General features: G+C 45.0%; 1 protein-coding gene across 2 annotated transcripts; it reads right to left on the reverse strand.

Annotated features, from left to right (window-relative positions):
• Positions 1-796: 796 nt before the first annotated feature.
• Positions 797-6,342, reverse strand: LOC125509343 (protein DEEPER ROOTING 1-like). Of its 2 annotated transcripts, XM_048674302.1 has the most exons (7): positions 6,169-6,342; positions 3,536-3,605; positions 3,282-3,360; positions 1,621-2,099; positions 1,358-1,529; positions 1,197-1,248; positions 797-1,087 (listed from the first exon to the last, which is right to left on the reverse strand). In XM_048674302.1, exons 2-6 carry the CDS (start codon positions 3,539-3,541, stop codon positions 1,229-1,231), a joined length of 756 nt encoding a protein of 251 aa, XP_048530259.1. In that variant the 5' UTR covers positions 3,542-3,605; positions 6,169-6,342; the 3' UTR covers positions 797-1,087; positions 1,197-1,228. The 2 variants fall into 2 exon arrangements, with proteins under 2 accessions (XP_048530259.1, XP_048530258.1); XM_048674301.1 differs by lacking the exon at positions 6,169-6,342 and having other exon boundaries at positions 3,536-4,044.
• Between the last annotated feature and the right edge of the window lie 4,546 nt (positions 6,343-10,888).

Here is a 10,888-nt window from a genome sequence, read left to right on the forward strand (position 1 = left end):
TTGATGCAACAACAAAAAAACAGAACAGAAAAGAAAAGGTATGAAGGCCGCATATGAGGACTCTCGATCAACTAAATCTAGTCTTTTCAACACCCCTTTGAGTATCTCAAAAAAGCAGAGCATGACCATGGGTAGGCTGGTAAGAACAACATTGATTAGAGTTAACCGTTCTCCATAAGACATGAGTTTACCCTTTCCAACAGCTGAGCTTCTTTTTGTACCGATCTTCAATTAGTTTCCACTCCCTGTCTGAGTTTGCAGTGATGGATGGGTATTCCTAGATGCGTAAACGGTAAACGGAAGAGCTCCCACCTCACAACCAAAAAGTTGCCTATACTGGCTCTCTTCCTCAGAATAGCTCACTTTTGTGAAAGTTTATTTTGAGAGAAGAGTTGTTCGAAAAGATAAAGGATCAATTTCATATTCATAGCTTTCTGAAGATCATGCTCCATAAATGATGAAAGGCAACCTACTGTTCATTTTGAATGGTTTCAGAAGTTCAAGTTTAACATAGATGGCTTCAACGTTCAGTCTTCGCCAAATCAAGCACAATAGTTCAGGTTCAACATGGAACCTTCGTGTAGCTCAAACATGTTTCAGTGCAATTTTTTATGTTCTCTAATCGTGGAAGATCAAAAAGGGCATGCCTTTACAATCTTGTATTTATTATATTAGTGTCTTCTTCAAATCCTACAGATCAAAGAGGATCTTAACTTTCTGGCATGAAACCCAGATCTACTGGGCACAACTTGAAAGCTGATCTAAATTGAAAATATATGTGATAAAACAACAACTGTATCATAATTGAATTCATTTAAGGAGGACAGAAACATCCATCATCATTGTTCATGTGAATAGTAAAAGACCTTGTAATGTACAGTCTGAAGGGCTAGAGAAAAACACGGACATGAGGTATGGCTTGTCCCAGTAGTTCCTTATCATAATCCCAGTAACCCAATTACAAATGATTTATGTGAGAAACAGAGGGGCATTGCATCATAATTCGTAGCTTCATTGATGACTATATCCCACACCTCTATATATATCATAACACCGCGGATCCCTAGCTTGCCAAGATCTTTGGAACCTGCACATTGTAATCAATCAAATTGCAAGCACAACACTCAACATAAAGGATAAATATTAGCAATGAGTTCTCCTGATAGTCGTGAATTGAGAAAAAAAAAGATGCACACCTGCCTCAATGAACAAATGTATTCACCCATGTTTACATTTCTAGCACAATAACTGCAAAGAATGAAAATAACATAGTGAGTTTCTTTGACGGAATCAGTGCATAAAGAGATGTTCAGTGCACGATAACGCCACTTGTTCGGGATCAAAGTATGCAACTTACAGTCTGAATCAGTTTTGACCCATTTTGCGCCATCGTCGTCTAGATCACGGAGTGCATCCTCGAGGCATTCATTGATCTCTTGCTCATCCGGCTTCCAGTCCAAATGTCTCCTAGGTACGAGCGTCGAAGAATTTTGCGGGTGTATTTTCTTCTGAAGTATTGCCTTGAGCAGCTGAAATGGGAAGAAAATCAAACCATAAGATACTACTGAAGAGTCAAGAAGGTATAATTAACTGTAGATGTACATAAGAATGTAAGTGAACCTTTTCCATTCTTGATTGAGGGAAAGAGCTCCTTGGATCTGGAATAGCAGAGGCAAAGCCACCTTTGCGCATGAGTAGTTTGAAGAGCGAAGCAACCGACCTCGGCTTAAGTGTACTTGCTTTCTTCCCCAGTGAATCTTTTGCCTTACTTATGACGACCATCTTGTTCAGCAGTTGGTCCCTGTGCTTCTCATTTATGCTCTCATCGACTTCTTTGTGTGAAGTTACCTGCTCATCATCGTGCGAGTCATGGGCTTCTGCTTGGTCTTTGCTTGCTAGTATCATTGCAAACTCTTTCTGTATCCTGTCTACTTCCTCCTCTGTAAACTTGATGGCATCTTGCATGGACTGCCCATCCTCGGAAGTGTCCTGCACTTGTGCTACCTCCTCTATCTGCTTATTTCCAAATGTCCCAATGGCAAGCAATGATTGGGGCCAATCGCTGAACTCGTCGTTGCGACAATCCGGCATGTTAGAACCTGCACATTAGAACTAAATTAAGTTGCTAGTTCCATGAAAAGACATAGAGGTATGGTCCTAAGTTCATACTAGCTTAAATTGGGTGTCCGGAGCATGGACCACTAAGTTTAAAATTCTTAAGCCCCAGTCATTCTCATCAGCTTATCACTGGTTAGATATATGTTTTTGCCCATGCCTACTCCACATCCTGATGTTCTCTTTCATTTTTTGTATGTCACTTGATCACATCTATAAAAAGTTAAATAGAGCATCCATTCTGCAATATCAGTAGCCTTTTTTTATGTCTTCTTGACACGGAATATGTTTAAACAGGATTGCTTGACTTCAGCTCATTGGAACAAAACCATCCAAGGTGTCAGGATTCTACCCAGAATGAATGACATTATTTTTGTTGACAGGTTGGGGGTTGGGGCTATAAAGTAATCATGGCATTTCTTACATAAAGAACAACAATCGTGAGGAAATCAAAAGTATGTAGGAACAAAAATGTACTTGCTTCCACTAGTTCAGGCTTTGATCCATGACGACTAGCTGGGCGGAAAACCTTACAGGAAACCATGAAAAAGAGCTAGGGATAGAAAAGAGTGAGGAAACCCCTTGACACACAAGTCCATTAAAGAAAACAAACAGTAAAAAAATTGCAGGCAAGTCAGGGAATGTCACTGCACTGGCATTTTCTTTGACGGTGTACACTGGCATTATCATAAGTCGTAAAAGGTACTCCCTCTGTAACTTTTTATAAGACGGTTTTAGAGTAAAAAAAAGTCTTATATTAAGTTATAGAGGCTGTAGCTTCCACACTAGACCAATAGATCTAAAGACTAACGGATTGCGGAAAATCCCAGAGCGAAAGGGTTAGAAGAAATCCCAGAATCGTTAAAAAAAACAAGACCGGAAGTGGGGAGGGACCAGCAAATCCACTTCATCATTTTAATGTCTTCTGGGAGAGGCAGCAAAAAAATAACTTTGATGACCAGAGCTAACTGACACAAGTGAAACTTGAAGGCAAAAATGATATTTTTTTTTGTCAAGGATTATAAGCAGAGATCAAAGATGACCGCCTTCTTCCTCATCTTTTCAGGGAATCAAGGGAAATGATGACCATTTTGCTTCTACACTAGTCTAGAGCACACGCTACTTATTTGGTCAACAAGAAAGCGAAGGTTCCAAAGTGCACTCACGAGAAGGGCCCGAGGAACTGGCCGGGAAGCGGCTCGCTTCCTGCTTCCCGCTGATCTTGTTCGCCATCCAGCTGAAAATCTGCAAGAAAAACAGAGGCCAGTTCTGTCACTTCACCAGAACGCCACCACGCAAACAGAGGTTCCATCATCATCATCATCATCAGCAGCAGCCACTATCCATTCAGACATTCAAGCACATCAAACCTACTGCAAAAATAAAGATCACAGGGGTGGGCGATGGCATGGGCCTTTACCTTCATCTTCCTTGCTTGGGGATTGATCGGGATGTGGGAATGAGCGGCGAAGCCGATGCAGGTGCCGAGACTGCAAGAAGCAGAGTGATGAGGAGCTGATGACTGAGAGAGGGTGTGAGAGGCCTTGCACTTGAAGTGGTGGTGGTGGCTGCTGCTACCGGCGATGGAAGGAGCGGTGTCGCGCAGTGAGTGGCAGTGTGGAGCTACTACCGGTAGCCCGGCTTGCTTATTGGAGCGATTTGATTTGAAGGGGCCGGGGTGGCTCAAGTCCCAAGGCTTTGTAGCGTGGCTCATGAGGTGCCGCTAGCTATACATGCTTCATCTGGCATGTCACTTCCCGGCCTTATTTTTCTCCGAGATGGTGACCTTCCCTTTTGGGAGGGAGGAGCATTATGAGATGGCGCCAGCCAGCCAGCCAGACGTGAGTTTATCATTACCGGCTAAAAAAATCTCAGCCTGTCGATCTACATTTCTCGAGAGAAATTTACATTTTACAGTCGAAATGATATGCATGTACGTCCACGCTATTATTAGCCTTCAAGTGCAAAAGTAACTCTACTCTCATTGTAAAAAGGTGCGAACTAAGCGCATTTCTAACCGACCCTCTAAAAATGACGAAGAATCCGACGAAGTAAACCCTTAGTGAAGTATTTTTACTCCACTAAGTTTTCACCGGACCTAACCGATCCCATACATATAACAAAGCAATTTTTTCTATTTGCATTTCATTTTCAACCACAGAAACACATTTATTGCTTTTTAATTTCATTCAACGACATTTTAATAAGTTGAAGTACATAATTCACCAATTCTTTGCTACAAGAGCAATACCAAAGAAAATAAGAACCACAATTAGGCATTCTAAAAGATATCCAACTTTCATAGCTGCTCCCACTAGTTGGATTAATATGTTCTCTATGTCTTCATTGTTGACTCTCTCTATTGGCTTCTTGAGTTTGTACATTTCTTTCTTCTTCGATTTCATCGAATTCGACGTTGCTGTATCTAGTCTCATCTCTAGCCTCTATTCTAGCAACGAGTGCACGATCATCTATCAAATTCCATGCTATCAATAGATCGATGTAATCTTCTTCCCAATACCAAAACTTGCATCATCCTACACACAAATTTGAGCAAAGAATGAGCTACCGAAATTGCGCCAAATCTGGTGAACAACCGAGTCAAAAGAAGCACATACCCCATCATTTTTGCACTTGAAGAATACTCATCCGGGATGTTCTGGCGTGGTAGAAACTCGGTGCACCACCTGTCGCGGGCAATCGTCGCACTTTATGACCAGCAACGCGCCGAGCCCGGGCGACGGCTGAGCGTGTCTTTGCCGGCGAACCGCCGACGGGAGAGATCCGAGTCGCTAGAGGTGGAGTCAATACCTGCATGCGGCGCAGAGACTTTGCCGGGGTTGTGCGGTACGGTACCTGGCCAATCCATGTCAAGGCGCAGTCTCGGGCGGCTGGATGCGCCTAATCCGACGGCGGCGGCGGCAGCCGCAGATCTACCGGTTGTGCGCTGGCGACGGGGCGAGAAGGGCATAAATTCGGGTGGTCAAGGACCGCGGAGGAACCTACGGAGCGTCCTTGGTGGCAGGCGGTGGCCAGCAGGGGTGGGAGGGGCGGCGCCGGTGTAGATGTGGCGCGGGAGTGAAGCGGAGGAGGCAGCAGAGTAGAGGAGATTTTTTACTCAAACGCCGAGCGATGGAGTGAACATAGGAAAGACGGGGCGCGGTTGAGGATAATTTATTCTCCGTTAACACCGACTGGGGATCGGCTAGGTGCCGTTAAGAGAAGTAAACCAAACTTTTACTCTTTTAACAAGTAACAGGGGATTGGTTAGAAAAGCCCAACTACGGTGCCCGCGGTTTAAACTTGAAAACCGTCACCGGTGCAGCGTAAAGCCGTAAATGCACGACGACTCTAAGGTAATCAAGATACTGTGACCGTGTGAATCGTACCTAGAGCTATCATGTGGGTAGTTCTATCTATCCAGCCTCAAGTGTCATAAGCTCATAACTACTCCATGCCGGCGCTGTAAACTACGCCCAGGCCGTAGATGGTAACCTCTGTGTTGAGCTAAAATAGCAAGTACTATGCTCGATCCCGCCGTCTGGGTCGATTTCCCCAAGTTTTGAACATGTTGCATCTTGCAAGTAGTACAACGCAAATTTAGCCAGCATCCAACATGATCGCGTTTATCTAAAACCACACGTACTGCAAATCGATATAAAATCACACGTCCTGCAATTTGCAAGCACAGCAATTGATGTCTGGAAACTACGCCCAGGCTTTATATTTGAAACAGGGGGCGCATGGAGTTGTATACGGCGGGGAGGATAATTGCTCTGAACTGTGGTGTTGTTACTGGCCTTGCGAATGTGATGAACAAACCTTTCTGTTTTATCTATCCCCTCCTTTTTTTGACATCAGTACTGCTCAATCTCATAAACCCGGTCTCTTCTTTTAGAGATTGCAATTTAGCCAGCATCTCTTCTTCTATAAATATATGATACACATGCTTGTGCGTATTCTAGAGAAAGAAAAATAGCCAGCATCTAACGTGCTCCCCTTTGTCGAAAAAATCTAACATGCTCCCGTACACATAAAATCACACGCACGTACCGCAATTTGCATGCACACCAATTGATGACTGTATTCGGCGCGGTTGCTCTTTCAACAGGGAGAAGAGGTGGCGTTCTTGTCACTTGGCCATCGAGATTTTGCGCCGGGCGGGATCCAAAGAATGGAACCCCCTTGCGAACCCACTCCAGTTCGTCTCCTAAAAAGCAGCTATAATGTCAAGCCAAGTTGCGAGCTGAAAACTAACCCAAATGGGCTACAGATAATAGGCGTTCGGATCCCAAACCCAGGGCCGGGCACCAAGTGTCACGACCGCGCCACGACGGATCCCATCGCGCCTGGTCGGCCCCGACGCGTGTGCCCAGAACCATGCGCTTATACCTTCTTTAATCGCCGCGATTAGCTTGCAGCGGAGTTCTAACCTTCTTGGTTTGCCCAGGCACGAGCTCGCTAACACCGATGCTAATCACGCCCCCACTTGCTGGCCAACAGGATCCTTTTCTTTTCGGCCGCAGCTCGCGTAGGCCCCCGCGTTGCCCTCCGCTCAGGCGATTCGGATGGCTCCCCAACCCTAGCCGCCGCCGAGGCCTAGCCCATCTTCCTTCCCTCCTCCCGCTGCCGCCGGAGAACGTCGCCGGCTTGCGTCTGGAGACCGACGGCGGTGGCGGGGGCTCTTCCTCCCTTCCGCGTCTTAGGGGTGGCGGGGCCCCAACATGCATGGAGGTGCGGCTGATCTAGAAACGACGACGTTGGCTTCGACGTCGGCGGCGGTCGGCCTTGCCTCGGGCCATGGGCGGCTGCTGGCCTGGATCGGGCGACCGCGTGATGTGGTCTTCGGCGGCATGTCATCTGGCTTTAGATCGGCGGCGGTGTCGAGGGCCTGGTGGACTGCTTGGTGGCACCCATGGCAGATCTGTTCTGGCCGGTGTAGCCAGTGGTGGTGGTCATCTTCTTCGTCGGCGGTGGCCGGCCAGAAGCTTGGTGATCGGATCTCGAGATCCATCATCTAGTTCCGGCTGCGAGTTGGGGAGACATGGTTACCGGTGAAAACCGAGCCGACGGCAGGCGATGGCGGCATTCTACACCGTTGCCTTGATGAAGGCATCGTTGTGTAACTATTGTCGACCCACTCGTGCTGCTCCGGGGAAAACCCTAGGATCTGGTGTTTCAGATCGGACGATGGCGGCACTGCGGTGTCGTTTCTCCCTTGGGAGCATCATTTGTGGAGCAGCGCTGTAAGTCAGAGGCAGGAGGTGGAGCGGCTTCGTCTTGCACGGAGCTTCGGTGGAGATGTCAAGTCATGCCTGACCGACAGCTGCTACGCTTTGTCATGCCTGGTCGGCAGGTGCTACGCATGACAGATCTTCCAAGGACTTCAAGCTGTGTCGACTGGTGGTACTTGGCAGCATGGCGCTGAGGTGTATCAGTGGCGACCGCGACGTGTCCAGCTGTTTGCGCGCAAGGAGGAGGTGCCGTTGGGCGTCGTGGTGATGTCGACGATAACTAGACCGAGCAAGGTTGATGCATCAGTACAGTTCTGAAGATAGAGCGGTGGCAGTTGGCGGCGTCGGCCTCTGAGAGCACGCCAGACCAGTGTATGCTCCTAGACCCGGCAAATGGCTAGGTTGAAGTTTCAGGTCAACGACTCATTACCAACTGAGCTAGAATTCGAACACACAACCCGTTGGTCGTGGCAACGACTCATTACCAACTGAGCTGACTACTTGTTGTGTTTCATTTGCGGGTTAATCTGTATTTCTATCTTAGTAAATGAGAGCGAGAAAAAATGACCACAACACTTTTGATGAGGAGACAAAACCATTTGCTCCAAGTTTTTTGAAGGGCCGATACAACGTGTTTTGTACTCCATTTGTCTCTTTTTTGTAGTGATGAATGTTTTCTAGAGAAATAAATGTTTCACTCCTATAGAATTCGAACAACGGTCTTCTCGCTTGTCATATCTCAATAAATTCTTTTGTAATAAGATTGATAATTATATGTACCACAAACCTAATAGCTTATGTATAAATATCGTTGTAGCTTTTCTTTTGACAAAATAATTCCTGCCGACTGTTCGTTAGCGATAGGCACGCACGCTTCGATTGCCGTCGGATGCGCATCGAACGATCCTGCGAAAGCCTCCCGAGCGCCACAGTTTCTTTTTCTTTTCTTTGTTGCATGCACGCACGATCCGCTTCAGATCCGATTTTCTTGCTCTCCTTCCGATTCATTTTTTTTCCTCTCCAGATCCTTTTGTTCGCCAGATCAGATTTTCTTGCTCTCCTCCCGATCCATTTTTTCCTCTCCAAATCTTTTTTCGTTCGAGATTTTTTCACGCAAAAAATGGTGTGAACAAGAGAGGATTCGATCCTTACACCACTAGTGAGCCAACTCAACTAGCCTACCACCTGACCTACGACCCTTTCTTGAACAAAAGAAAGTAAATGGGCTATTTAACATGTCTCCTCTACTACGTATGCATAAAAACGAGTTAATTTAGTATTCGATTTTTCCGCGCTTAGGTACCCCGTTCCCGCTAACTTTACCGACAGGGGGGGGGGGTGATGAAATATCCTCCGTTAACTTTCGTGTGAATAACATGGTAAGTAAAACTTCATAGACCTGATAACTTATGTACCCCGGTCCTAAAAACTTTGTCGGCGAGGGTGAGGGTGGGGGAGTTGTTGAAACATACCACGGTAACTTCTGTGCAAATAACATGTTAACTCAAACATGTCGGACCTGATAACTTATGTCCCCCGGTCCTGATAACTTGGTCGGCGGGGGTGGGGGTGGGGCAAGTCGCTGAAACATGCCATGGTCACTTCTGTGCAAATAACATGATAACTCAAACATGGCGGACCTGATAACTTATGTACCCCGGTCCTGATAACTTGGTCGGCGAGGATGGGGGTGGGGCAAGTCGCTGAAACATGCCACGGTAACTTCTGTGCAAATAACATGATAACTCATACTCCCTTCGTCCGGAAATACTTGTCATCAAAATGAATAAAAGGGGATGTATCTAGATGTATTTTAGTTCTAGATACACCTTTTTTTGTCCATTTTGATGACAAGTTTTTTTGGACGGAGGGAGTACATGGTAGACCTGATAACTTTGTCGGAGGGGTCGGGGTGGGGGTGTCGTTGAAACGTACGACGGTAACTTCTATGCAAATAACATGATAACTCACACATCGTAAACATGATAAATTATGTATCAGTCCTGGTAACTTTGTCGGAGGGGCCGGAGTGGGGGAGTCGTTGAAACATACCACGATAACTTCTATGCAAATAATATGATAACTCACACATCATAGACATTAAATTATGTACCCAGTCCTGGTAACTTTGTTGGTGGGGTTGGGGTTGGGGGGGGGGGGAGTCACTAAAACATACCACGATAACTTCTATGCAAATAACATGATAAGTCACACATCATAGAAATGATAAATTATGTACCCAATCCTGATAACTTTATCGGCGGGGGTAGGGTGGGAGGAGTTGTTGAATCATACCACGATAACTCTTCTGCAAATAACATGATAACTCACACATCGCAGACTTGATAATTTATGTACCCGACCCTGGTAAATGTGGCGACTGTGACGAGGGGTGGGGGGGGGCAACCCCGGTAATTTATATGTAAATAGCTTGTTAATAGACACATACTAAGCTGATAACTCACATACAAACGCCATTATAATTTTTGACCTAAATTTTTATTGTTGAAAAATATACACCCGGTAATTTCTATGTAAAAAGCATGATAATGTATACATCACAAATTTGATAACTAATATCTTACGTTTTAAACACCATGGTATCTTTCATCCAAGGGAAAAAGTTTTTTAAACATTTTCATCGGTAATTTATGTGTTAAATTACCATACTTCCTCATGCCTTAACATTCTTGTACTGTAGTTATCAGCCTTATCATGGTATAATTATTATGTTGCTCATACCCTAATTATCACGGTGGTCATGCCAAAGTTATCAAGCCAAACTTTATTTTTTTCTGATATGGCAGAAACAAGAAAGATTCAAATAACATTGTTTACCTACAATAGACAACAACAAAAGGTGGCTTAGTTGGTTATTAGGCTCAATAGGTATTGCATAGACCTAGGTTCGAATCCTCTTTCAAGCACTTTTATTTTATTTTCATATTATGCGGTGAAAAACCAAAAAAAACCACTAGCGATTTACCATGGTTTTTGAGAGAAGGAAAAAAATCAGTGGAAAGCGAGCGTGGTCTGTCGCTAACGATCGTATGCATCATCCAGATACAGAGGTCGGAGGTCATCCTTTTTTTCTAAAGAAAAAGCTCACGTAGGAGTACTACCTACCTCGGTTCTAGTTATTAGTCCCTACTCCCCTTGTATTTTTTGTCAAACCTTAACCTTTGATTTAACTATAAAAATAAATTATATACCACAAAAATAGTATCATCAAAAATTTCTTTCGAATAAGAATCCATATAAGTTTTATGAGTACAACTTATACTTTGTTAGTGAAAATTATGGTTAAAATTTGACATACAATCGGGGTCAATAAATTAGGACGGAGATAGTAATACGACATGCATGTCCCTATTTCCCAAACTATTACGCCAGCTGGCGAAAGGGGGATGTGCTGCAAGGCGATTAAGTTGGGTAACGCCAGGGTTTTCCCAGTCACGACGTTGTAAAACGACGGCCAGTGAATTGTAATACGACTCACTATAGGGCGAATTCTTTTTTGCCAACGGCCTCACGCTAGT

Source organism: Triticum urartu, chromosome 5 (genome assembly GCF_003073215.2).
Source record: "Triticum urartu cultivar G1812 chromosome 5, Tu2.1, whole genome shotgun sequence".
Taxonomy (NCBI): Eukaryota; Viridiplantae; Streptophyta; class Magnoliopsida; order Poales; family Poaceae; genus Triticum; species Triticum urartu.